Source organism: Panthera pardus, unplaced genomic scaffold (assembly GCF_024362965.1).
Source record: "Panthera pardus isolate Hobbes unplaced genomic scaffold, ASM2436296v1 HiC_scaffold_15, whole genome shotgun sequence".
NCBI lineage: Eukaryota > Metazoa > Chordata > Mammalia > Carnivora > Felidae > Panthera > Panthera pardus.
This window is the reverse complement of record NW_026526710.1, coordinates 20,038,032-20,065,928: the sequence shown is the minus strand read 5'-3', so window position 1 is coordinate 20,065,928 and position 27,897 is coordinate 20,038,032. Positions and strand designations below refer to the sequence as shown.

Below are 27,897 nucleotides of genomic sequence, written 5' to 3'. Positions count from 1 at the left end.
CACACAAAATATCTTTACCTTAACTTTCTCACTAGAGAGGTCACCATGACTCACAACTCAATAGCATCTGGGGCTGTTTTATTTTTAGCCCTGGGCAACTCCTTTCAAGACAAGACACGGTCACAAACATTAGGCACTTGTTCACCGACATGAAACTATTAACATTGCAGTTTCCAAACGGAAGTCTCAGGTACTCCCAGTAAACAGTTCAGACCCTGGTAAAGATCTCATCCTGTGTTCTGTATCACATTATTGTAAACTTTCTGCCTGGAGCATGGGCCCGGGAACACGGATGAACGCTGCTCCCTTTCATGCAGCCACTGCTGGAAAGCACAGCTTGGCTTCTGCCCCGTTTTGAGAACTCCTGTTTGAGGACCTTCACTGGAGAGGGGCCAGCTGGATGGCCCATGTCGCACCAAAGCCGCATGGCCCAGTGTGCCATCACCCAGTTCCCGGGGCTCACGGCTGCCTTAGAACCCCAGGCTCCCACCCATTTTGTCAAGACTTGCCCCCACTGTGGGTGTTCCAAAGAACAGAACTCCTGGTTTTGAATATAGTTCTAGAAGCATGCAAACGAGGTGGTTCTGGCATCCCTGCCTGCCTCCCTGCGTTGCGCGTCCAGACCTCCCAGGGGGGCCACTCCAAAGAACACCTACCTGAGGTGTGGGGGTTCAGTCTGCTGGCTGACAAATCCCACCCCCTGCAGCCCTGCCTCACACCGCCCCCTGGACTCAGGACAACAGGGTTGCAGAGAAAATGCTCATGGTACTAGTTAGGGTCCAGATGCAACAGCAGCGAAAAGTGGCAGGTGCCCAAGACCGCGTGTGACGGGTCAACTACCTGGCCCTGCCCCTCTTTGGTTGGGAGCCAAAAGCACCCGGCCCGGCCGCAACCTGGCCAGCGTAACAAAGCCCTTTATCGCGTGCTCTAGGTCCGCTGCCCCGAAGAACTACCCGCTCAAGCCCCAGCCTACAAAAGGAGTGACACGCACGCACGTATCATCATGTTCCTACAAGGGGAATATGCCGAGGAAACTAGAACACAGGGACTTTCAAGAAGGCGCAACTTCTGTGCTGTTCAACTTGCTCATCGTCTCCTGGGGTGATGAACTTCCTGCCGCGGCCCGGTTCAGAGCAAGTTCACCCCGTGCTTCAGCAGCTTCTGCTTGGCTTTGCCGGGGAGGCTGAAGGCACCGTCCTGTGGGCTCGGGAAGCCGGAGCTCCGCGCCGCCACCGCCAGCTGCTGGAAATAGGTCTCCTGGACGGGGCTGCAACAGGCATACACGGCCGTGGAGGCGTTTCTGAGGGGGAAGAAAGAAGACAACGGTCCCAGGCTGCCTGGGCAGGCCTCTGACCACACAGAGACCTCAGGAGGTGCTCGGCAGGGGCCCAGCGACGCCAAATGCTGGGGGGGGGGGGAGGGGGGGGAGGGCAGCTGCTGCGGTTCTGGGTTCGACTTGCACACTCGAGTTCCAGGCTTCGGTGCCAAGAGCCGTCTTCTTTCCTTTTGACTCACTGGAGGCTGGCGCCGTCCGTGGCGGCCCCGGCCACAGAGCCCGAGGTTAGGGTAAGTGCAGGACTGCGCTGGCGGGTGCACGTTTGGCTGACGGCAGAGCAGCTCCGCCAAGTGCGCTTGGGCAGCCTGGCTCAGTCCCCGCCCAGCCTTACGCAGCAGCGGTGAGGGCACCCGGAGGCGCAGGGCTGGGCGATGCCGCCAGGACGACAAGCACGGACAATGTCCACGGAAGGCGGCTGGATGAGTGGGGGCAGTGAGGGCAGAGGAGAGGGCTGCGACATCAAGTGACAGGAAACGTCACAGAAGCGGAAGGAGGGGTGAGGGGCCCCGGGCAAAGGAGGACCCACTAGGGAGGAAGTGACTCCAGGGCCAGGCAACCACCTGGTTCCCTGATCCTGCCTGTCTCGGACTGTTTCCCCACTGGGCCTTAGTTTCTCCAAGTCTAGTAAAAGGGAGTGGAGTCAGGGACCCCCGGGCCCAGCTCACTGGGATCGCTGCTTCCAGGGGAGGTAGGAGGAGAATCCCGTCTTCCTCCAGCTCCCCCCTCTGGGACCTCAAGGGGCCAGAAGGGTCCACCTGGCCTACGTGTTTTGTGGTACTCGCTGGACAGCGGGATGAGTCACGGGCGAGTCCTCACAGGCACCCGGAGGGAGCACCGCGGCCTGGTGGCTACAGGCCTGGAGCTGGGCTCACACACGCATGATCGCAGCCCCGTGGCTTCCTAGCTGGGTGCCCCTGGCTAAGTTACTCCTCCTGAGTCCCAGCTCTAAGTCCCAGATCTGCAAAGTGGATATGACAACAGTGAATCCCATTGCTGAGATTTTTCTTGAGACTAAATGAGGAAAACACACAGAAACTGCTTAGTACATGGTGAGTGGTTAAGAAATGGTGGCAGCTGTTTCTGTTACTATTAAAATAAGCCACGGATGCCAACACAAAACCCCACTTGGCTCCAAAATACCGCAGGGCCACAAGGTGGTTAATACATCCCAAGCTGACATTTGACTCATTTCCATCCCTCTCTAAACAACCCCCCCCCCCAAAACACACCCTGACACAATCGGTTCCCAAACCAGTGACTGTAAATGTCCCTCTAGGTTGCCAGCTTGGGGCAGCTCTGACTTAAAGCCAGAGGAGGCACATTTATTATGGGAAAATATCCTGAAATACTGACCCCCAGGTACAGGGCATTAGCACCACGTCACCATGACGGCCGAGGCCCCCGTGTGCATCTGTGGGAGTCCAGAGCCCGTGCCCCTCCCTCTCGACCACCCTGCCCGCCCCTGAACTGGAAATATGGGGACACAATGGGCACTTCAGAGTCAGAGAGACGTGGGTTCAAATCCTGGCTCTGCCCCTTAATCAGAATGTGACCCTGGGACAAGTTGCTGATCCTTTTTGTGCTTCGGTATCCGCATCTATACAATGAAGAGGAAAAAACACACTTTCCCAAATCGTTGCCAGGATTTGGTGGAATCACAGACACACAGTGGGCCCTCCCCTTCTGCCCTCTAACTTGCCTTATGTTCTCCTACCGGTTTCATAAGAGAAGCATGTAGGGAGAGAAAGGAGAACTCAGTTGGTTAAATACTATAAATTACAATGCTAATTTATGGAGCTATACCTACCGACGTGGCGATGGGTAGGATACGTCATAAAATGAAAAAAGAAACTTATAAAAACAGCATGTTAGTGTGATCCTGTTTTCTAGAAGAAAAGCTATTAGCATAATGAAAATACTGACCGTCTATGTTTTATAAGCAAAAAAGCAAACCCCAAACAACAAAACCTGGAGTACGAGACACCAAACGATTATCTGTGGGGATCTTTTGGGTGTGTGGCGGGTGAGGGGAGACGAACGTTTTACTTCACAGATTCGGATCAGTCTGTTTTGCTGTAAGCACGTGACTCAGGTCAGATGGCAGCAACAGCACTCAGGCATCGCTCCAGGCAAGGGACAGAGGCCCCCTGTCCCCGCAAGGCGGTGGGGACCTCAGCTTTCCTCACTGTTGCAGCTTATCGTCTAAATAGGTCCGAGCCCCAGGCAAGTCCCCAGAAAATACAGGACGTAGGAAAGCGTGACAGGAGGTGATGGCGGACAGGGGAGCGGACCCAAGGAGAAGCACTGGAATGTTCTTCATCTCGTGATGCGTAAGGCTGTGGCCCGGACCCCTGGGAAGGCCACTCTGGGTGCAGGACTTCAAGAGGGACCCTGGGGGACGCTCACCTGATGGTCATCTCATACAGCGCAGGCAGCCGGGCAAAGTCCGAGTGCATGAGGCCGACGGCCCGGAGAAAGCGGCGGTCCTGGGCGGTGGCCACCTGTGGCAGGTTCGCTTGCGGAAGAGGACACAGAGGTTGTGGCAGGGGACTCCCCCGGCCGACCGGCCCACCCCCGGCACCGTAGGCTGGGAGAGCGTGTGGCTCGCGGCCATGGGCGCAGGGGCCCAGGGTGCCGGCCACCTACGGCTGCCACCATGCGACGCAGCACGCGCTGTCCCTGTGAATGAGCGACGCCGGGTTTCCGCCCATGGATCCCACCGCTTTGAGGCAGACCTTATCACAGATATTTGAACATGTGTGTGCTTCTCTCCAAATGTTGGAGAAACAACCAAAAAAAGACAAATGAGTAAGGGAGTGTTTGCCAAGCGGATTCTAAACTCAGTGGGAGCTGGCTCCAAGCGAGAAAGCAGCCTCTTAACCGCGGGCCACAGCTCCGGGCAGAGCACCAACAACGGGGCGCCGGCCCCGAGCATGAACCCCCCCCCACCCCACCCCCACCCCCCACCGCGAGGAGACACCCCGGCCCCGCACGCCTCTCCTTACTGGTCAGCACGTTCTGGATGCGGTCATAATGCGTGAAGTTGTACGTCCTGCTGGGGAAGGCAGCGGCGTCTTTGGGCAGCGTCTCCTTCAGGTGGACCTCCAGCCCGTTCAGGGACGCCAGGCTGCTGTGGTACTGCGGACGGGCAGCGGAGACTTAGGGATATCCCCGCGGCCATCCGATTGAGCAAAAACGACCCTTGGGGCGGCGCCTGGGCGGCTCAGTCGGCTAAGCACGCGACGCTCGGTTTCGGCTCAGGTCGTGATCTCATGGTTCGGGAGTTCAAGCCCTGAGTCAGGCGCCACGTGGAGAGTGCGGAACCTGCTTGGGATTCCCTCTCTCCCTCTCTCTTGATCCTCCCCCGCTTGTACACGTGTGTGCACACACACTGTCTCTCAAAATAAATAAACTTAAAAAGAAAGGACTCTGACTGGCGTTTTTACCGGTTTTTAGGGAAGTACTAACTCTTGCCCTTATGTTTTGATGTTTTCCTAAAATGGCAGAAAAATCAGAAGACAGGGGTGAACGGAAAAGCTGAAAAGGAAGCAGAGAAAAATGGTCCATAACCCGACCACACAGTCGTCGCTGCTGCTGGCATCTCGGTACATCTTCTGACCGTGACTTTCCCGCCCGGGCACACATTTTCACGGCACGGGTGGCCGGTCCCACCCCCAGTGCTTCTCGCCAGGAGCCTGGGCTGAGAAGCCCCTCCCACCCCCACCCCCCCGACCGTCTGCAGTGAGTTTGCCTCTCTCTGGGGCGTCTAGAATAGTTTACCAACCACACCCCCAAACAGGGGTCAGATGGATTTCTGTGCTCTGTGGTTCAGAGGAGGAATCTGGCTGAGGAAAGCTGTCTGGGAGGGGAGGCCCAACCACCTGTATTTTAAAACAACCTCCCAGGACGAGTCACGTGCAGGTACAGCTGAGAACACAGAACTACACCATTTTGTAGGATTCTTTCTTGTTTTTTTTTTTTAACATTTATTTATTTTTGAGACAGAGAGAGGCAGAGCATGAACAGGGGAGGGGCAGAGACAGAAGGAGACACAGAATCTGAAACAGGCTCCAGGCTCTGAGCTGTCAGCACAGAGCCCGACGTGGGGCTCGAACTCAAGGACCGTGAGATCATGCCCTGAGCCGAAGTCGGATGCTTAACCAACTGAGCCACCCAGGCGCCCCGTAGGATTCTTTCTTTATAGAATAAAAATGGGATCAAACCATAAATAACGATTGATATGAGTTTTATAGCTTAATGATACAGCATGAACTATGCTCTCCGTCCTTAAAACTATTCTCTTGCAACGTCAAATGTCATTCTCCAACGGCTGTCTGGTAGTCTTTGAGTTCCACTTTGGACTTGACCAAATACATCGGTCACAGCCTGAGGGACTCGGTCTGAAGCAGGGCCCCCTCCCGCTCCTGTCCTGAGGCTGCTTTGGCCACGAGAAGGCCGCTGCCGCCCCAGGGAAGCAGGTGGCTCATCCTGGCCAGATGATCAGGGGCAAGTTAACTGAATTTTCTGTGTCTCACTTTTTTTTTCCATCTGCAAAATGGGACGACGACAGGGCTGTTGAGTGCAGTAAGTGAAAATAACACACATAAAAGTCCACTGTAAGCTCTGAAAGTGCTACCCTGGGGGAAAGGCATTTTTACAGAGTCAAGAAAGCGAAAGTTATCGTCAAAGAAGAGGGATCTTTTTAACGGGCACTTTTAACCACCACTCGTCTGTGGACTGTTACTCAACAGCCGTGTAGAAAAATAAGCACACGTGAAAAGTACAGAGTTGGAAGTGTACTGGGCTCATGTTAGTTCTTCTCTCTGGGTGTCTTAGAAGTGATTTGCGGGGCGCCTGGGTGGCTCAGTTGGTTGAGCGTCTGACTTAGCTCAGGTCACGATCTCGTGGTTTGTGAGTTCGAGCCCCGCATCGGGCTCTGTGCTGATAGCTGGGAGCCTGGAACCTGCTTCAGATTCCGTGTCTCCGTCTCTCTCTGCCCCTCCCCCGCTTGTGCTCGGTCTCTCAAAAATGAATGTAAAAAAAAAAAAAAATTAAAAAAAAAAAGAAGTGATTTTCAAAGGCAATACATCTGCACACAAGGGTTCAACCTTTATATCCCCAGCGCCTAGCACAGTGCCAGGCCCCTAGTAGGTACGCGATAAACATCAACACAGTGAGCAGATAAAGGGGCACATCCAATGCAAGCACATCCCACTTATGGGCTATTGCGTTTAAACTGAGGTGCGTGGTAAAAAAGTCAAAGGACCCAGACTCAGGGATCTCCTGGTCCGATCATCGCTATAGCATAACAGACACAGCCCTTCACCGATGCTAACGAGACTATCTGAATAGATGGGTGCACACGCCCGCACAACCCATCACCAGGAAATCAGACCACAGACTCGCTGGAAGTTTCTGGACCTCAGGAACCTCGTAACCGTCATCCCTTCCATCCTGAGCTGGTGCCCAAAGGAGGGGATAACGGGGACAGAAAGTGAGGTGTGCTAAAACCCGAGTTTTTCCTGTGGGTACTGAACTCTGCTTCTGGAATTTTCTGCCCAACTTGTAGTCAAGGTAAAATCACTTAAGCAAAAACACACATTCACACGATGTTGTGTCAAATGATATGCAGACGAGTTTTTACTGGGAACCAATGCTGTCATCTATATGAGGGGTCAGCAAACCATGGCCCAGGTGCCAAATCCAGCCAATTTCCTGTTTTCATAGAGCCTGAGAGCTAAGCATGGTTTTTACAAATTTAGATGGCTAGGAAAAAAAAAAAATCAAAAGAATAATATTGTGACATATGAAAATCATACGAAGTTCCAATTTCCGTATCCATGAGCAACGTATTATTGGAACACAGCCACTACGTTTATTTACATATTGTCTGTGATTGTCATTGTCTTACAGGAGCAAAGCCGAATAATTGTACAAAGCTGAAAATATGTGCTAGGTCTTGCTTTACGTTCCAAGTTCGCCAAGCCCTGATATATGCTGACACACACGTGATCCCCACGACGGCCCCAGGATATACAAAGCTGGGCTGATTCCTGGACCCTCCAGCTTCCAATCCACAGTAAAGCAAGGGGCCTGAATGTCAGCGTGTGCCTAAATGTGCCGAAGAAATGATGCACTAACATGCACTCACCCAAAGCACTAGTTTCATGGGGGACGGGTGCATTTTCATGAGGTATTTTGTGCTAACACCGTGGCACTAACCTCAAGCCTCATCTACTGTGCACAGACAGCTCAAAGTCCTACTGTCGCGATGAATAACTGATCTGATCACTGTACTTGAAGGTCGGTGAGATTATCTTGGGTTTTGAGAAGGAAACTATTGGTGGCTCTATGCTGCCCCCTGGTGTGAGCGTACTCCGTTTTCTCCGAACCATTCCCCACCTCTCTTAGCGGCTCCCCCCACACCCCTTTCCACCTGCTCCCCACCCCCGGCCGAGGCAAACACGAAGAGGTGGCAGATCATCTGCTGAAAGACGAGTGCGCAAATGACACGAGGATGACCTGGTGGTGTGTAACGTGACCAAGGAGTCCTTTCAAAGAGGGCGGGGGAGGGGGTGTCCTCACTGCCACATCTGAACTGTAGTTTACCATTCTTCAGGGGACTGGCTTTTCTAGACAGCAACAGAGGGTCTGGAGGGAAATCAGGTCAAGTGTTTTGGATGCAGGCCCAGGACAAAAAGGCAATAAAACATCTCTCCCAATTATAAAACAGGCAACCTCTGGGCTTGGTTAACAAAACCTGCTCTCAAAACGGCAAGCCGATCAAAGTTAGTTATTCCTGACCCTTTTTAGAAAAGACGAGTTTTTCTTCTTCATTAAGCTGCCTCTCTTTCCTGGGGCCCACCCATCTGTTTCTCCTTTGCATGAAAGCCCACAGAGGCCGCTGTCCTGATATGGAGGACCTGCACGTGATAAACCAAGTCAGACCCCTCCAGGGTCAGATCAGTGGGGGAACAGACAGGCAGGGGCGGCGAGACGAGGAACGAACAAAAATTCCAGACCCTCCACTCCCATCGGGTCTCCTGGCGAGGCTGTTTTCTTCCTGGTAGAACGGGGATTACAGTGCCTACCCCCAGTGCTGTTCTCAGGCTTGGCTGAAGTAACAGATGTAAAGGCTTCAGCATATAGTGAATGCAGAATACATTTTAATCTACTTCCTTCCTCAGGAGCAGCCTGTGCTATTTTTTCTTTTTCTTTTTTTCTTTTTTTTTTTGGTGGGGGAAAAGTAAAGGTATCATATCCACTTCACTGCACCCGAATGCTGGGCCTTCAAAACAACCTGTCTACGGCTTGGCACGGAGCAGAAGAGGCCATGAAAACTACGGCATCGGGGAGAGGACGCCCACAGAACCACCACCATGCGTCCCCGTGCAGTGTCAGAAGGAGACGGATAAGTCACTCAGAGCTGTGGGGAAGGAGGGTGCGGGAAGCGAACAGGCCGCCCCTGGGTACTGCGGGGTCTGTGAAGCGGGGAGATAAGCCAGCCAGGGCTGGAGAGGGGCAGCGGCTTGCCTCGGGGCTCTGTGCAGAGGAAGCTGCCTTCCCTCCTTGCTCTGTGCTCCAAGGTGACCCGCTCACTTATGGAGGGTCACCAGCCCTGCATGCTAATGAGATCAGCTTAGAATAATATAGATTTAAGAACAAAAGCAAGGCAAGCCCCAGGACACCATCTGCCCTGCAGCAACTTCTGCCAACTAAGGCAAGACTGTTACTATAGCAACTGGATCTCCAGCGTGGGCCTAAGCTCCAAGCTCAGAGCAGGTCAGTTCACTGCTACAAGCAGGGAAGGGGCTGGAATGCTCAAAGGGGAGCCTTCCGGAGCCAGTCAGCATTTCAGATGCCCAAGGTCCTTTAGGAAGGAGCTACAGATCACCGCGGTTCGGTGCAGGGAGACTACGGCCTCCAGAACACTCTGCACCCGGGCTGTGGCACGTGCAGAGGACAGACTCCAGCCGACACAGAACACCCAGGTGCCCGGGCTGGGAAGTGAGGCCCCGGGGGACGGGGGGGGGGGGGGACGCACGACAACGGCTGTGCTCCCGGTCTCCACCTGCCAGTACCCCCCACACTGCCGAGGGGGAACCAGAGCATCGCAGCCCTGCGCTCTGGGAAACTGGAGGAAGCAGGGAAGGGCCAGAGAACGGACTCCTGTTGGACACCCCAGCCCCCGGCACTGTGCTCTGCGCTGGGCGCACTCGTCCCCACCGAACCCAGGGCGTAGGTACCACCCTCATCCCCTCCTCGTAGAGCGGGACTTCGGTGCAAGGTCACGCGGCACCTGTGCGCCGCCCTGAGGGGAGCACCTTCCTGCCCGTCCCCTCCCAGCAGACAGGTCTGTGCACACTCACCACTTCCTCGATGGCTGCGTCGTCGCCCAGCAGCGGCTCCTCGGCCAGCAGGGACAGCACCAGCCCGTTGACATCGTGGGTGTAGAGGTTCATCGGCACAAGCCCCTCACGGGATGTGGAGGCTGACCTCGGGTCATTTCTGTCTGCAGAGGGACCATCGTCCTGAGACTCTGCCAAGTCAGAGCCACTGGGTGTTGAGCGGCTGTCACGAACCCCAACAGGCTGCTCTGTGCCTCGTTTGCCCACGGGAAGCGTGGTTCCTTCCTGCCTCGAGTCTGAGCAAGGCCATGACCACGGTCTGCTCGTCCTTCCAGGGAGGCGGTCTTCCCTGGGAGAGGGGGCTGGGCTGCTGTCCCCTGGAGGGTCGTTGTGCCGCTCCAGGGCTCCGTTCTGGGGGGGGATCTCAGGAGTGGACAGAGACAGGAAGCTGCTGAGGGCATCAGGCGGCTTGGGTTCCTGGCTGCCAGAGTCACTGGCACATTCCTCAAAGCAAGGACTGCCACGATCTGGGGTGCACGTACTCGGGAGGGCAAAATAACCTGGGCACATTCCTGTTTCCCGAGCTTCTGGAATGTGGATCTCAGACAAGTCCGGTTCCTCCTCCGCCCAGGGCAGACGAGGTTCCCTCGCCAGGGAGCCGCGGAGACCAGGACCCTTGTCCCTGGCCGGGCTGTGCTGTCTTGCAGGCTTGACATTCTCCAGATCATGGCCAGGCAAGCGCCTGTTCTCCCCCTTGCCATCTGGCCATGCTACGTCAGGACCCGGATGCTCGGGAGTGGTTGCCAACGTCCAGGCCGCAGATCCCACGTGGCCAGTGGCGTTTTCGGTGGGGGCAGATGTGCTCCAACGCTGGGCTGAGTGCTCCTGGAGTCCGGCCGGCGGGGCAGCCGAGCTAGCAAACCAGACAGACGGGAGGGAGGGGCACCCGACTGAGGGCAGGACAGGTGCCCTTCCCCGGGGGAGACTGAAGCATTGCTTCTCTAAAGAGCAGGGCTCTCGGTGCCAAGTGGGTGCCCAAGGCCACAGAGCCCAAGAGGCCATCGTGGTCAATCCACAGGAGTAAAAAGTAAGGCGATGTCTGGCCCTCGGGGCTTCACGCGGTGCTACGAGACCGTGTACCGGCAACGGCAGGACCCCTGCTGAATGAGAGCCACCCCGCCTGGAAGTCTACTCTGAGTCGAGCCTTATGCTAGATGTTGTACGTATGCTATTTCCAATTTTGACTCCGAGCCCATGAAGTAGGTTATTACTGGGTCCGATTTACAGCCAGTGAATGGACTTGCCCAAGGTCACACAGCTGGTAAGCGGCAGAGCCGGGACCTGAAACCCACACCCATCTCGCGAGGCCAGCCGCCCCAGGTGCCCCTTCCATAGCAGAACGTGGGGAAGATGGAAGGCTGGCCTGTTTGTACCTAGTTTCCTGCTCCATTGGGAACTCGTGGAGACTGATGGCTTCCTCTTCGGTCAGGAACACAGGCAGGATCTGGACATTTGCGGGGAGTGCCGCTCCTAGAATCACAAAGCAACACAGACAGGGCTCTGCCATGGGCCGGGAAGATGGAGGGACAGTAACTACGCTTGGGGTGACCCATCCAAACGACACGCCGACTTGGGAGAGCCGCCCCCGACACACTCCTCAGCCCAGAACAAAAGACGCAAAACCGCAGCTAGAGTTCTGTGCCCGGTGGGGAAGGAGCTCTTGTGGGCAGCTTTCTTCCTCGCTGTGGATAAAGGTGACTTTGGGGGAAGAAAAGCTACTGGCACTTAAAAAACAAACAAAAACAGAATAAAAACTGGAAAAATCTCCTCCAACTGACAAAAGGGATCTGCCCTAACTTATGCTTCAAACTAAAACAAAATCACCCGCTCAGGGATGCCCCTACATCCTGCAGAAGGTCTTTCTGGCAACTGCTGTTTCTCTTGGTCTCCTGTAAGCATGATCCCCTGGACCTCGTTTGGGCAGTCCTAACAATGAGGTGGTGAGCATCTGAAAACAGGGATTGGAAAGGTACACGTAGACTCAGGAGCTTTACAACTAGGATTCTGATGGGTAACTTTGTTCTTTTTTTTAAGTTTCAAAAAAAACTTTTTTAATATTTACTTATTTTTGGGAGACAGAGAAACAGAGTGCAAGCAGGGGAGGGGCAGAGAGAGAGGGAAACACAGAATCCAAAACAGGCTCCAGGCTCCGAGCTGTCAGCACAGAGCCTGACGTGGGGCTCGAAGCCACGAACCGTGAGGTCATGACCTGAGCCGACGTCGGATGTTTGACCAACTGAGCCACCCAGGCGCCCAGGGTAACTTTGTTCTTAAAGCTCTAGTCTGTTTCCCTAATCTCTGAGCATAGGAAGTAACGCACGGGACCGCTGGGCCTCTCCCGTGACTTATGTAGGGACAGGCGGCATAAAAGGCTATGTTCTCAAGAGGCAGCGATGCACCTTGCTACTTACCATGTTCCTGCAGGGCACCCCCTCCTGCAGGTATTCTCTGAAAATAAACACACACAGAAGTTGGCTCCGGGTTCCGCCTTCTCCTCCGGACCGAATCATCGGCACTGTGTGGTGCCATCTGCTCGTAAAATGTAGCCAGGCCCAGAACGCTTGCCCCGGCCACATGCCAGCAGCGAAGCAGACGGCACAGAAGCTCCCCCAAGCTGCTTGCTCTCCACCACGGCCGGGGTCAGGCGAGAACCTGCGCCTCCCCAGGCCGCGGCTCCCCGCAAACACACATCAGGCTTCACGGTCTGATCTATTTCCCTCCTCTGGGAATGAGGGCGAGGATTCCCGGTGTCTTTTCCACCTCGGGAGAACTCACCTGCCGTGGTATTCCCACGCCTGCCGCAGCCCCGGCGTGGAACGCACACACATTCCACCGTAACAAATACAGGAACGTCCGGGACCCTCATGATAAAGGATGTGACCTAAACCAAATGCTGTGCTAGATCTCTCTTGTTTATTCTGATTCACAGTCAAGGTGACAAGCCTAATTTTCTCTGAAACTGGGAATTTTCTCAAAAGAGCTTTCCAGACAATTCATCCAAAGGTTCCCAAACAACCCACAAAAAAAAAACAAAAAAACAAAAAAACAAACGAAAACTCTTCCGGCCAGTATGACTTTTGCTCCTAAGAAATGGTGGCTTTCTTTCTTTTTTAGTGGCTTTTTAAAAAACTTATGTTTCAAGTTATATAATTGTACTTGAGACAAAAATCAGCTCCCCAATCACATAGAATTCCCTCACCCACAAGCTAATACTGTTAATCTTGGGTATATTTTCCTTCAAGGTTATGCATTTTTTTTAATGCCTTGAAATCACAGCACATAAAATTCTATTTTTCTGCTTGAAAGACTAACGCTGTGGACGAAGCATCCCAGCCAGGTGGGTGGACTTTACAATACCTGGTCCCGAGGTGCAGCTGGATGGATCAGGACCTTAGCCGTGAGGGACGGTGGGAGCTGGGTGCTAACAATCCTAGGTCACAGGAGCAAGAACAAAAACAAGGACACCGTGAGACAAAATACACTGCAGGATTCTTAACACCCCATGTTGGCGAGGGTCTTGGGGACGCAGACAGTGGGAGTTTCAGCTGACAAAGCCCTTATGGAGGGCACTCTGGCCATTCCTACTTAACTTCAGAATGTCCAAACGCTTTGACCTGCCTTGTACCAAGATGCATACTTAAGAGTATTCATTACAGGGGCACCTGTGTGGCTCGGTCGGTTAAGCATCTGACTCTTGATTTCGGTTCACGTCATGATCTCACAGTTCGTGAGTTCGAGCCCCACATCAGACTCTACAGACTACTTGATATTCTGTCTCCCTCTCTCTCTCTGCCCCTCCCCTGTTCGCTCTCTAAATCTCTCTCAAAATAGGAGTGCCTAGGTGGCTCAGTCAGTTAAGTATCTGACTTCGGCTAAGGTCAAGATCTCACGGTTCATGGGTTCGAGCCCCGCATCGGGCTCTGTGATGGCAGCTCAGAGCCTGGAGCCTGCTTCGGATTCTGTGTCTCCCTCTCTCTCTCTGCCCCTCCCATGCTCACGCACGCTCTCTCTCTCTCTCTCTCTCTCTCACACACACACACAAATAAACATTAAAAAATTTAAATCTCTCTCAAAATAAATAAAAATAAACTTTAAAAAAAAGAGTTACGTGCTACAGAAAAAATGGTAAAATAGTCACAAAATGGATGAACACCTAAATGTCCATCGAAAAGAAGACGCAGTGAAGTGAATCATGGCACAGCTGTAATACCAAAAACCGTGCGGCAATTACAAGAATGAAGTGGATCAGCACGGACTGATAAATCTCTACTGTACACGTTGAGGAACCGTATGGGTTCGTTGACAGAGGCAGCAAAAATAAACAGAAGCAACATATGTGACGTTGTACTGGAACCACATGGAAAAGCAAAGGATACAGATCAAACTGCTAGCAGCAGCAAAAATGCGTTCGTGCATTAGGTGTCTGATTTAAAAATACACCAGAAATGCAACATGAGGGGAAAATACCATTCTTGATGCAAGGCCACTGGTGAGCCTGGGGGCACCACAAGCAGGTTCGGAACCATCATAATGAGAGGGGCGCCTGGGTGGCTCAGTTGGTTAAGCATCTGACTTCAGCTCAAGTCATGATCTTGCAGTTTGTGGGTTCAAGCCCCGCATCAGGCTCTGTGCTGACAGGTCATATGCTGGAGCCTGCTTCTAATTTGTGTCTCCCTCTCTCTCTCTGCCTCTCCCCCACTCACACTCTGGCTCTCTCTCAAAAATAAACATTAAAAAAAAATTTTTTTAAAGAGCCATCATAATGAGCAAACGGGGAAAGCATGAGGGTCTGCTGTGCCAAGGGCCACCGGAAAGCAGGGCCTGTGCTCCGTCTGTCCACATCTGCCCTCTCTTTTCATTCTCCACAAAGGTGCTTTCCCAGTAGAGAAAATTCGAAAAGCAACCTGTCCGAGGCCAGGACTGGAAACCCACCAGGCTGTCAGGCCCCCAGACCTTCTCCAGTCACACATTCATCCAGGCATCAGAAAGCTCTGGACGCAAGCAGCGGCCATCCATGAGGAGAGTGGCCTCAGGCCACACCCTCAGGCACTCGGGCTCGCTCTGATGCCCTCAACCACATGAAGAGGTGTGGGGAGATCTCAGAGGCCAGCCAAGAGATGGACCCAGCCAGGCGGCAGGCAGGAGCCCAAGCAGAAGCAGGTGAGGGCGCTCTGTGCTGTGCAGAACCGGCCACAGAAGGGCAGCAGGGCCCCAGGCAGCGGGAGGGGGCTGCAGCAGGCTCCCACACCCCTTCACCTCCAGTGCTGTTGGCAAGCTGGGGTGCCCCAAGTCAGCACTTTGTAGACTGATGACTATAAAGGCACGCCCCATCATGAGACTCACGCGGATCTCTCTAAAACGTGCCTTTTACATTCCTAGCCCTTTTCTGGACATGATTGCCAATTTCCCAGTGTGGCCGAAAGACAGGTATGTGCCCTAAGTCAAATCTCGACTATCTGACATTTGCCAAAGCAGCCCTCTTGGAACGGGCCAGGGATGGGGCTCCCGGCCCGTGATCTGGAGGAGGCCGGGCCGGTCTGGTTCGGCGGCAGGGGGCTGGGGTGTGGGGGAGACGCTGGCGTTACTCACAGTCCCTTGTAGAGGATACAGCCGGCCAGAATGTGAGGCGAGCGCTGGCACGTCTGCAGAATGAGGGCTGCCTTCAGCAACAACAGGGGCTCCACCTATGCAGGGCAAGAGGCACACCCACAAATCAGCGTGCTCACCATCGGCAAAGGTGGAGAGAGCAGGGGGCTTCATAGAACACGTGGACAGGTCCTAACCCAAAACTGGGGAAAAGGACAATGTGCCACGTGGTAAAATCTGTGTCACGCCTTGGGTCTATGTTCCACCTCTCTACATCCGGAATCCCGGCCAACACGAAATGCCCAATTCTTGGAACGAGGAGGCTTCTGCAGAAGCGAGGAGGTGCGGCGAATACGGCACACGGCCACTCGTGGGGACAAGGTAGGTCTCCCTCAGGAGAAGGACTACGGATGCTGAGACCAGGAGGCAGTGGGAGAGGGGAGCCCACCCCTCAAACACACGGCGTGGCACCAGGTAAAGCCACACACCCCCTCCTCTCCCCTCCCTCTCAAGCACAAGCCACAGAGCTGGCTTCGTGTCCCACCAAGTCCCATAACTCTGTCCCGTCACATAAAATGAAAGCATCAAGGTCTCTCACTCAGGGAAATAATCCTCAACTCGACGTTCCTTGCAAGGAGTCCGTTGCCTAGAAGTCCCTAAGAATACCGGAAGAGGATCTGAACCTGGTCAAGAGTCGCCAGCAGTAGCTAAAAGCTTCTTCCCATTACCTGCCGACAGCTAGAACCTGCAAGCACCATACTGGTCAGAGTTCAGTGCCAAGGGAGCAAGCTCTGGAGCTGAGTTTGCTCTTTCAAGCCTCAAGACAGTGCCTGGTCCCAGCCAGCCATTCCGCAAAGCTCTGTGGCCAACTCTGAAAATCCCTCCAACCGGAGCCAGGAAAGCCCGTCTCCGATTCCAGCCAGAGTCACGCTCTGTGAAGGCACAGCCACGACCCCACCTGCCCATTGACGGGACCCTCTTAACTCCTGTGGTGAGACACGGCCCACACGCCTCCTCAGGTATTGGGGCGCAGGAGGACCATTCTTCAGGGGGCACAGCCTCGCGTCTCCCTTTGGCCTTGACAATGAGGACATGATGTTCACCAAGATCAAGGCCACTGAGCAACAGGCAGCGTCGGTGGTCAGGCCAACCACGCAAGCTGCCTATGTGTCACTGAACACCGGTGGCCAATGGAGCGGCTCTGGGACAAAACGCTCCCAAGGACTCCCTCCCAGACAGAGACACCTTGTTTGTAAAATGGTACCACTGGGGGCGGGGGGGGGGGGGGGCGGTACGCCTGGGAGGCACAGTTGGTTGAGCATCCAACTTCGGCTCAGGTCAAGATCCCATGGGTTGTGGGTTCAAGCCCCACATCCGCCTGTGTGCTGACCGTGCGGAGCCTGCTTGGGATTCTCTCTCCCCCTCTCTCTCTCTGCCCCTTCCCTGTGTGCTCACGCACTCCCTCTCTCAAACTAAACTAAACTAAAAGTCACACTGGGCATTTCTGATGGTGAGAATACAAGTCAACTGTATCATACTCACATCAAAAAAGATGTGGGGACCTTCAGATGCCAGAGTCCAACACTTCTGGGGCACTAGCAAAATAACACCACCCTTTACTGAGTATTTACTTTGTGCCAATTTAGCTATGGTCTCGCTGTACTTTCAAAACAGTCCTGGGAGCGGGCATCCTGACAGCAGTTTGCAGATTGGGAAACCGGGGCTCTGAGAGGAGACCCGGGCTGTCCAAGTTTACACGGCTGGCGAGTGGCAGCGTGGAAGCAGAGCACAGGTCTTAATAACCCTCCCCCTCCCCACCGAGAAATGACACGTTCTAGTCTCTTCTCTGGATAGAGAGGTCACAGAAAGGGAAGAAGAAAATGTCCAGAAGCTCTGTTCCTTTAGGCAGAATGGGTAAGGGGGAGGAGGGTGTTACTTTAGTTCGGTCCAGGTTCCAGAGGGAGTTGAATATCTTGTGCAGGTCACTGGTGTTCTTTAGGACCTGAGCAATGAAGGTGTCCCAAGCAGCGTGCAAGTCTTCCGGAGAACGGTTCTACAACAGAAACCACTGGAGGTCAGCATCCGAGATATGGAGAGACACCCCCTTTGGCAAGGATCCCTACTACTACGAAAATCATGGGGTGCCTGGAAGCCTCAGCCGGTTGAGGGTCCAACTCTTGATTTGGGCTCAGGTCACAATCCCACGGTTTATGGGTTCGAGCCCAACGCCAGGCCCTGTGCTCGTGGCACGCAGACTGCTTGGGATTCTCTCTCCCTCTCTGTCTGCCCCTCTCCCATGTGCTCTGTCTCAAAATAAATAAATAAAAACTTAAAAAAAAAAAATCGTTCCTGACACAGGAAACTGGCCAGAAGGTTTTAAACTTCTGTTTTAAACTTCTCAGGCACACGGGACCCCCCCCCCCCCCGCCCCAATAACTCACCCACCACAGACCCAGCGCTCGTGCTGGGGGTGGGGGGCAACCTGGTCTTCCAGCCGTCCCAGGGAGGAGGACATGGGGACGGACGTTCGCAGTGGATGTGACCTACACCACTGGGGAGCAAAGGCACCTAGGAGGGACTCCCGGGGCCCTTGACGTTGCCGCTGGATGTGACGTGTTTATGAAAAGTACGAGAGACCCTAGAGCAATGCTGTGCACTGGCGATCCTGGACCTGCTGCAGAAGTCCGCATGTGACTCCTCACCACCATCCTCATACCTGGTAAGCCAGAGAGACGGGCCCATTGTAGAAATTAAAGACACCAATGAGCTGATCCAGAAACTGCTTGCAGCTAACGTCAGGGAGCTCCACAGCACAGCCCAGCACCTAGAAAGAGGGAAACCAGGAGACAGGCATCTTCCTTTGCTCTGAGTCCAAACCTGGAATCCCGGCATCCAGGGCTCCACAGGGCTAGAAGGTACTGACCCGCTGAAAATGGACGGGTCTACACCAGGCCTACCGTGTCCACTCCAGCCCCGCTGGTCTCCAAGAGAAGAAGTGCTGTTTGTATCTACTCAAGTTGTCCAACCTGGAATGTCCTCCTTTCCTCTGTCTGTCCAAGGCTCACCCATCCCCTCTGCGCCCACTGCAGATTCCAGCACCTTCACGGTGCCCGTTCAGGTCACTCTGACCAATGCAGACCTCTTTGCTGACCCCTTATATTATCAGGACTGTTAGTCGCACACTGGGTGTTTAATGTGGGTTCTGTTACAAACGCTGGACGAGACTTCGACTGTTTCGTGAATGGCGTTCTCGTCTCCCGAGCTGGACCAACTGCTTCGGGAGAGGAAGCAAACCAATCATCACACAGTTCTAGACTTCCAGAGTGCCGCGGTGCTCGGTTCCGCAGAAGAGAAACGTGTGCTCCGTCAAAAAGCAATCCGGCTGCATATTGAAAGAGCCTGAGAAGAGTCTGTATTCTTTGACCCGGTCATTCAACCTCTAGGGATCTTTCCCAAAGGGAATCACCAGAAACCAAGAAACAAACAAACCCTGACATAAGACAAACAAATTCCCGACTGTAAGCTCCACTGAGGCCAGGATCTTTGCTTTGTTCACTGATGCAACCCAAGGGTTTACCACGGTCTGCACACAGTGCTTATTTCTTCCGTCATTGATCCATTAACCTATCGAATGCAACTCTAACAATCCCACCGGCAGAAACTGACATACTGAAACCCAGAATATAAAATAGCTAAAGCTGCCCTGGAAAAGAATAAGGCTAGAGGACGTGGACTATCTGATTTCCAGACGGTGCAGTACTCGTACGGGATCTTCCAATCGATCAATGGAAAAGAACAGAGCCCAGAAACAGACCCCCACTGACGTGGTCACCTGATTGTCAACAAAGGAGCCAAAAGAAGCCAAGCGGGAGAGTTTTGTCAAGAGTGGTGCTGGAACCACTGGATATCCACATGGAAAAAGAGGACCTTTGACTCTATTTCACACCACGCACCAGTAATAACCCAAGAGGGATTACAGACCTAAGTTTAAAAGCTACAACTACGGGGGCACCTGGGTGGCTCAGCTGGTTAAGGGTCCAGTGCTTGATTTTGGTTCAGGTCATGTCATGAAATCGAGCCCCGTGTTTGGCTCCGCCTTGACAGTGTGGAGCTTACTTGGGCTTCTCTCTCTCCCTCCCCTGCTTTCGTGAATGCACATGTGTGCGCTCTCTCTCTCAAAATAAATTTTAAAACAATCAAAGCTAAAACTATAAAGCTCAGAAGAAAAAAACTGGAAGGCAGCTTCTCCAGTAGGATAGGTAGTGGTTTTACACAGGATACAGAAGGCACTAACCACAAAAGATAAAACTGGTATGTTAGGAATTAAAATTAAATTAAAACTGAGACATTCTGGGGGTGCCTGGCTGACTCAGTCTGTAGCATGTGTGACTCTTGATCTCTGGGTTATGAGACCGAGCCCCACGTTGGGTGTAGACATTAAATAAGTAAGTGAACTTTGAAAAATAATTACAATGTTCTGCGCATCAAAAGACATCATTAAAAAAATTGACAGGCACATCACAAAGGGGGAGAAAATATCTTTAAAATATATATCTGACAAAGAGCTGATATCCAGGATATATAAAAGTCTCACAGGACTTAGGACTCTGTAAAGAGAGAAAACCCAATTTAAAAAATGGACAAACGGGTGGCTGGGTGGCTCAGTCAGTTAAGCCTCTGTCTTCGGCTCAGGTCATGATCTCACGGTTTGTGAGTTCGAGCCCTGCATCGGGCTCTCTGCTGTCAGCACAGAACCTGCTTGGGATCCTCTGTCTCCCTCGCTCTCTGCCCCACCCTGCTTGTGTGCACATGTGCGCTCTCTCTCTCTCTCTTCAGAAAATAAACATCAAGGAAAAACAATTTAAAAAAGTAAAAATAAAAAATGGGCAAACTTTGGGCAGATACTTCTTGAAGGGAGACATACCAGTGGCCATTAAGCACACGAAAAAGACTTCACAGCATTGGTCATTAGGGAAACGGAAACACAAACCAAAATGAGATATCAGTACACCCCCAGCAGAGTGGCTCAAACCGAACAGGCTGACAGCACGGTTGACAAGGACGTACACGAACGGGTATTCTCACACACGGTTGGCAGGACTGTAAAATGGAACAACCGCTTCGGGAAAAGGCCTGGAAGTTTCTTATAAAATCAACCTACACATAGCCCGTGACCTAGCGAATCTCCGCCTAAATATTTACCCACGAGAAATGAAAAGTGATGTCCACAAAAAGACTCGTATAGAAGCGCTCCTAGCAACCTTATTCTTGACTGCCCCTAACTAGAGGTGGTTCACGTATCCAGAAAAAAGCAAGGGCGGGAGTGGAGGGATATATTCAGAAAATGGACATTCAGACAATGCTGTTCCACAATACAGAGAACAAACTGTGGATGATGCCCAGCGAGGTCACAGGAACGACAGAAGCCTGCAGAGAGGGATACTGTACGTACTCTTTCACTCCTATTGACAGTCTAGAACGGGCACAGCTCACCTGCGGTGGGAAAAAATCAGAACGATGGTTGCCTAGGACGCGCGAGTAAGGATTAGCTGGACATAAGGGAGCTGCCCGGAGCGATGCTAACATTCCGCACCTTGATGGGGATTCGTGACATGCAGGGTGTCATCCGTCCAAATGTATTAAGTGGCACGCTCAATATTTGTGAGTTTCAGGGTATGTAAATCTTACCCCAAAACAAAACAAAAAACCAACACAAACCACTACTGAGCTCTAATTAACGTCATACATAATGAGGTCCTAGGGGTGGGGAGGAGTATACTAGTGTGTGCAACTTTGGCAAGCATTAAAATAAAAACTGGATTGCCAGAAGATGAAGGCATGGATGGAGAGATGTGATAAAGCGACTATAATAAATTATAAATAATACATGTAATGAAATGGTAACTGCAGAACCTTGGAAATACACAGGACTGTTCACTGTAAGATTCCTTCAACGGTTCAGTATGCGCCTGGGTGGCTCAGTCAGTTGAGTATCTGACTCTTGATTTTGGCGCAGGTCATGATCCCAGGGTCGTGGGATCGAGCCCAACGTCGGGCTTCACGCTTAGCGTGGAGCCTGCTTAAGATTCTCTCTCTCTCTTTCCCTCTGCCCCTCTCCCCTGCCCATGCTCGCTCTCTCTCTAATAAAGAAATAAAAAAGAGACGTTCTGGAGAGTGCTCAGTTATGATGGCACCTGCAGAGAGGGACACAGGAAGCGTGGACGTACTGCATGCGGCACCTGGGGGTGTGGAGGGGGTCCCAGGCTCCAGAGCCACGGAAAGCACTACCTTCTACACCTTACCAGCACAACACTCATCACCAAGGCAGATGGCCACCCTGTCGGCACGGGTTCTGTCTGGCAAACTTACCCAAAGGTACTCTCCGTCAACCTTTACGGCGAACTTCAGTTTCCGCAGACGAACGAGGGTGGGAGCTGAGGCGGAGAGGTCAGAAATACAGCGCACCACGCCCGCAATCTGTCCACAGAGCAACTCCTGCTGGTCAAGCAGAGTCTGTGGGAAAGCAGCAAATTCCAGAGGGGAAGGTGAAACCGCTGAACTCGTGTATCATTCATTTAAAAAAATTTTTTTTAACATTTTACTTATTTTTGAGAGAGAGAGAAAGAGAGTACAAGCGGGGGAGGGGCAGAGAGAGAGAGACACACACACACACACACACACACACACACACACACACAGAATCTGAAGCAGGCTCCAGGTTCTGAGCTGTCAGCACACAGCCCGATGCCGGACTCGAACTCGCGAACCGCGAGATCAAGACCTGAGCTGAAGTCGGATGCTTAACCGACTGAGCCACCCAGGCGGCCCCACTCATGTGTCATTTCTTAGAGCAGAGGCTGGGGCAACAGCAGACTGCAGCCTGCAGGCCAGATCTGGGGGGGCTGCCTGGTTTCAGAAGGCCCAGGAGCTAAGCATGGTTTTGATATCTGAAGGCCGTCAGGACAACAACAAAGAACGTGTGATGTAGAGCTCACATGGCCTGCAAAGCCTCAATACTCACTCTCTGGCCCTCTGCAGGCAAAGTGTGCTGACCCCTGCCTGGGATAACAGAGCTGTCTCAGAACGTCCCCGGCTGCGTGCATAAGGTGACTGGGCAGAACTTCATTTTCGTTCCGAGGACTCGGGGCACTTGCACACGTAGGAGCAGGAGCCGTTCATCCCCATTCAGATCCCCTGCAGAGTGGCCAGAGCAGCCTAGACTAATCCCAACTACCCCAGCGGGAACGCGATCACATGAGCGAATGCAGATGCCGTCTGAGCGTTAACTAAACTGCAGGACAGCCAGACGCTGTGTGACGCAAGAGAAAATGTACATGCCACCTAGGAAGAAGTCCTGCCTAAAAGAGCTTGAATCTACTCGAGGCTCTACGTCTTACTAAGAGCGTAAAGGAGACACAGGGGAAATAAGACCTGAAGTGACATCTACCACGAGGAAGTGATTGGGCAGAGATCAAAACAGGAAGGCAAAATTTGAATATAGTATCACATGATATTAAGGGATTATTGTGACCAATTAACCGGTGACGGGCACAGGAGGGTCCATGACACTCTCCTCTCTGCTTTTGTATACGTTTGAATGAGACTGTTTTGTGGTTGTTGGCGTTGTTTTTAATTTTTTTAAGCTTATTCATTTTTTTGAGAGTGAGTGAACGGGGGAGGGACAGAGAGAGAGAGAGCGAGAATTCCAAGCAGGCTCCACGCTGTCAGCACAGAGCCCGATGCAGGGCTCGAACTCACAAACCGTGAGATCGTGATGAGCCGAAACCGAGAGTCAGGCAGTTAACCGACTGAGCCACCCTGGCGCCCCATGGAAGTGTTTTCGATGAGCCGATCAAGGGGTGCCTGGGTGACTCAGTTGGTTAAGCGTCTGACTCTTGATTTTGGCTCAGGTCATGATCTCACGATTCTCAGTATTCCTGAGTTCCAGCCCCACATCGGGCTGTGTACTGCGGGTACAGAGCCTGCTTGGGATTCTCTCTCTCCCCCTCTCTGTCCCTCCCCCACTTGTGCTCTCTTTCTCTCTCTCTCAAAATAAATAAACTTAAAAAAAAAAAAAGAGCCGATCAAAACTTGGGAGCAAGGAGAGGCAGACAGAAAATCAGCATGGTGGGACGGCCTGGGCGGCTCAGTTGGTTTAAGCACCAACTTTGGCTCAGGTCACGATCTTGTAGTTCCTGAGTTCGAGCCCCATGTCCGGATCTGTGCCTGTCCTGCTTGGGATTCTCAATGTCTCCTCTCTCTGCCCTCCTGCCACTCGCACTTTCTCTCTCTCCCAAAATAAATAAACACACTTTAAAAAAAAAAAAAAAAAAAAAAAAAAGAAAATCAGGACGGTGGCAGAAAGCCAGAGAGGACGGAAGTACGGAGCTGTCAAGGGAACGTCAAGAATGCCTGGCTTACAAACTGTCCCGATGTAAATGCTCTGCTTCTGAAAAGCCACCACGCTGAGGCAGCCGCATCCCCACCGAACAATAACGTGCTGTGGCGCTCACCTGAGGAGGATAGAAATAACAAATGCCAGCCCTCGTCGGATCGCCTTCTTCCTTCACCTTTGAACCATCATAAAGGAAAAAATAATTCCACCTGGCAAGAGAACAGAATGGAGCCATGTTTCCTTTCATCCGGCGATCGAGGCATTTTAAAACACAGCTTCCTATGCCCCAGCGCGAGAAGGGCTCATTACTCAGGATTTGAAGAGCCTTCTGGTGGCCCCAGAGAAGAAAAAAATCCAGTGGCTACAAATAGATAACAAACCACTTCGAAAGTGCTGTCGAGTCCAACTAAAAATATGCCTCTATCCCGTCGTCAGACCGTCTGGCCCAAATGACCAAAGTGTATCTGGGGGAGAGACAGAGCGCCCAGGGACATCTCTTGTTTGAGACACTGACCCTTAACCATACCACCACGTGGTTTGGAACACTGTCATTTAAGGCTCTGATAACCAAATTAGCTGGGGACGTCTTAGCCACACGCCCTGCAACTGCTGGGCACCACAGTCTCTGGAAATATCCCTTTGACCAGAAATCCACGTGTTCATTTAACAAACAATGAGGGCGACAGTGTGCTCTCCCCTTTGCCAACCCTGGGGCCATGGCGCTAAAAGAGAGACTGTAAACATTTCATTTCAACGCAGGACAGTGAGTCTATAACAGGAAAATGGGGCTTATGAGAGCTCACAGAGGTGCCCCAAACCCCTCTCTGCCCTCACGGTGTGTTAACTCCAACACGACCCGTCATGAAACTTCTGATTTCCTTCCAGAACCCTCTGTTCTTTGCTAAGGACTCTTCTAGTCTACTCTGCAGTATAATTACCTCTTTAAGACCACAAAGCAGACCCCCCCAAAGGCTGAACCTGGGTTTTACCTCTCCAAAAGCACACCCATCAGGCTAGAGCATAAGGAGGAACTGTGACCACTCTTTTGCCACCTGCGCTCTTCTCCCTGGAGCTACACCCTCCCCCTATCACCCTCCCTGGCTCCCAGCTTCTCTTCCTGATGACAAGGCTAACTCTTGTTTCCAGCCGCAGTCTGCTTTCCTGAGTTGTAGCACCAGATGTGGAACCACCTGCAGGGCAAGCCCAGATCAAAAAGCCTCAAAAACGTGTCAAACCCAATTCAGAATCCCACTGCCGGGCCCCACTGACCCTCTCCTTACATCGTCGGGGCAAAAGCACCCTCACGCTTTCTGGCAATGCAAAAGACACCCTGGGCGTCATAATGGACGGCTCCCTCTTTGTGCCTTCCACACACATAACTGGTCACTGAATCCTGCTCCTAGTTAAACCAGCCCTTTTGTTTGCATTGTTCAATGAAACGTTTGCTGAGCCAAATTGGGAGAGAGGCTTAACCCGTGTGGGGCTGAGAAGGGAACGGAGTTTCAAGCAGACGTTGTGTAATAGCCTTCAAGAGGCAGACGGGCCAGACCTCTTCTCGTGGTGTAATTCTGCACTGTAACCGTTTCTTGTCTCTTACAAACGAAGATTACAATGCCCACAGTCTCATCGAAGCTGACTGCGTGACCCAGCCGCGGCCGGCTTTTCTGCAGTCAACCAGTAATGCTCGACTCGCTTGAACACTGCAAGGTTTGAGCTCTGGAGAGAGACCATCGGCTCACATGCCTGACTGGGCTGCTCTGAGAAAAATGCCTTCTTTTTCCCCCCCACCCTTAGAGAAAGCAAGACGGTCTGGCTGGGGATTTTCAGTTCATCCAAGGCATCGGTCCAGCAGCTGGGCAGGAGGCAAGCCACACAGGCCTTGCTACTCACCAGGAGGCTGACGTCGGCTCCGTCAAGGTAGAAGTGGCCATTTACTTGCCAGTGGCCCTCATTCTACTTTTTTGGGTTTTCTTGTCCAGTATCGCCTCTTGCGCCCCAGCAGTAAAGCCAGACGTGAGAGATTTAAGTGTTTTCAGCCACAACTGTCACCTGCTTGGTTTTCACGCAGCATGAAAAGTGCTACTTCCTTCCTCGCAGGCTCTTCGGTGCCATGAATACCTCCATGCCTCTTAGAACTCTGGGAGAGAATCTAATAAAGCGAGAGAAATCTACCAGAAAAGTCAAATCCACTAAGCTGGTTCCATGAGGATCAGCATTCTGGCTCCCTGCAGAATGGACTCTTCAAAAAGCTCCTGGCCAGGAAAGCCCAAGGGGGGAGAAGCATGCTGAAGGCGGTGTTCCGAAGCGATTTTCTAGTTTGTCTGATTCAAAGCCATTTGGAAGATTCTTTTAAACATTGTGAAGCTGCCTGTTCAAACATCAGTGCCTTGGTCCTAAAATAAACACAAGGAATAGATTATTTCAGAAACCCATGAGACAGCATGTGACCCAGCAGGGTTAGGCAAACGGTATACTTCAAAGAGTCTTCTAGAAAGTTGAAAATTGTGTTTCAGAACAAAAAAAAGAGAGTGGGGCAGGACTTTAGAGTAAGTTCTTCAGTTTTTTTTGAACAGTTCTGCCACACAGAAGACAAAACTACACAAATAGTGTGAAATAGGGACACTATACAAATAAGGTCCCTATTTGTATACACTATACAGGGACAGCTATACAAATAAGGTGGTTGTTGCAGTAATCACGGAACTCAAATTAAGGAACTGTCACCTTGACAGCTCAAAAGTCATCTGAATGTTAAATCCAGAGCTGGGCAAGTTTTTCAAAACAAAAAAAGAGTTTAACAAGTGGCTCTCAAACTCCAAGAGAACAGGCAACAGAGCACCATGGAATTTCAGAATCAGAAGGGACCCCGGCATCTTACCCTGAGGCTTCTCTCTCGTACTGTCAAAAATTAGCTGGTCCCTGGCCTACTCCCTCCAGAGACACAGGCAGCTCGTAGTGTTAACTTTATCCTGCCACCAAACCAAAACTGGCCTCCCAGGAACCTCCCAACGCCGGTCTGGATAACACACCAGGAAAACAAAACAGGGTCTCTAATTCTTCCTCAAGAATTAGAGTGGTCCCTTCAGAACTCTATTTCTATTGTCACTTTGTCCAAGCTGGATGTCTCAGCCACAGGGTTTCAACTGCTTGCTCACCATCTGTCGTCCTCCTGAGAATACTGTAGTTTTCCTAAGGCCCTTTTCTTAGAAGTACCTAGAGAGGACCCCACTGACTCTCTGAGGCCTGTGAAACCTCTTATCTTTCCTCAGCTTTAGGCATCTTGAGGTAGGCCTCCACAGGCCATACTCATGGTGTTCTCTGAAGCATTATCTGGGGCATGTCAGCTCTTGGAATCCAGGACAGCAGCCTGAGACCCCCATCCCTCGTTCCCCTAGGACCGAGCCCCAGGCTGCCAAGGTCCACCCTCCTAACTCTAAAAGGTCCAGGGGAGGCCGGTAATGTCCCCGGGGTAGGGCAGGTGTTGGGATGCGACCAGAGAAGGCTCCAGCAGTCTGGGAAGTTGCAGTAACGACCCGGAGGAGCCAAGAAGTGGAGGCAGGAAGGTGAGGTGTAGGAAGTGGCCTCAGTGAGTCAGCGGGCCAGGAAAAGGGGCGCTAACGACTGCGATCAGGAACGGGTTAAGGGCACTGAGCAGTGTCTGACCTCAGCTCCAGGGGGCCGGGAATTGGTGGGCAAAGGCGAGAGGGGACGTCAAGCGGGGCCGATTGCCGCGCGGAGAGGCCGCCAAGAGGCGCTCTCGGCCGGGGTCCCGCCCCTCGGTGTCCCTGCACCGCCCACCCGCCGGCATAGCCGGGCAGCCCGGGGTTTCAGGGCTCGGGCCCCGCAGGGTGGGCAGCAGCGGGGCGCCAGCGACTCCCGCCCGGTACCTACTCGCGAGGCGGACAGGCCCGAGGATCACGCGCCGCCAGCGCCTGCCGCCCCCTACGATTCCCGGAGAGCTGGCGCGCGGTGATGACGTCAGGCGGCGCGCTCCGCTGACGTCAGAGGGCCATGGCGGCGGCGGCGTTGGAGCCCTGGCGGGCTGCTGCCCCGCGCAGGAAAAGGCGCTCGGCGGCGCGGCGTCCGCGAGGGAGGGAGGCGGCGGCGGGGGGCCTGGACGCCGAACCAGAGACGGACGGCCGAGTCGTGCTTCGTCGCATCCGGGAGGCCCG

General features: G+C 52.8%; 2 protein-coding genes across 6 annotated transcripts in view; one reads left to right on the top strand and one right to left on the bottom strand.

Moving 5' to 3' along the window:
* Nucleotides 1–61: 61 nt before the first annotated feature.
* On the bottom strand, nucleotides 62–27,715 carry HPS4 (HPS4 biogenesis of lysosomal organelles complex 3 subunit 2). Of its 4 annotated transcripts, none has more exons than XM_019426501.2 (14): nucleotides 27,613–27,715; nucleotides 25,616–26,118; nucleotides 23,844–23,934; nucleotides 21,700–21,843; nucleotides 18,047–18,154; nucleotides 17,267–17,383; nucleotides 15,334–15,428; nucleotides 13,102–13,174; nucleotides 12,156–12,192; nucleotides 11,118–11,214; nucleotides 9,706–10,597; nucleotides 4,342–4,474; nucleotides 3,743–3,851; nucleotides 62–1,300 (listed from the first exon to the last, which is right to left on the bottom strand). In XM_019426501.2, exons 2-14 carry the CDS (start codon nucleotides 25,654–25,656, stop codon nucleotides 1,129–1,131), a joined length of 2,109 nt encoding a protein of 702 aa, XP_019282046.2. In that variant the 5' UTR covers nucleotides 25,657–26,118; nucleotides 27,613–27,715; the 3' UTR covers nucleotides 62–1,128. The 4 variants fall into 4 exon arrangements, with proteins under 4 accessions (XP_019282046.2, XP_019282047.2, XP_019282050.2 ...); XM_019426502.2 differs by having other exon boundaries at nucleotides 27,617–27,705; XM_053902221.1 differs by having other exon boundaries at nucleotides 1,183–3,046.
* Nucleotides 27,712–27,897, top strand: part of SRRD (SRR1 domain containing) — a 29,266-nt gene continuing 29,080 nt past the window's right edge. For both annotated transcript variants that reach the window (XR_008422178.1, XM_019426506.2), the window contains exon 1: nucleotides 27,712–27,897. Coding sequence is in view for 1 of the 2 variants with exons in the window: in XM_019426506.2 (XP_019282051.1) it covers nucleotides 27,737–27,897 (161 nt within the window). In the remaining variant the exon portion in view is untranslated.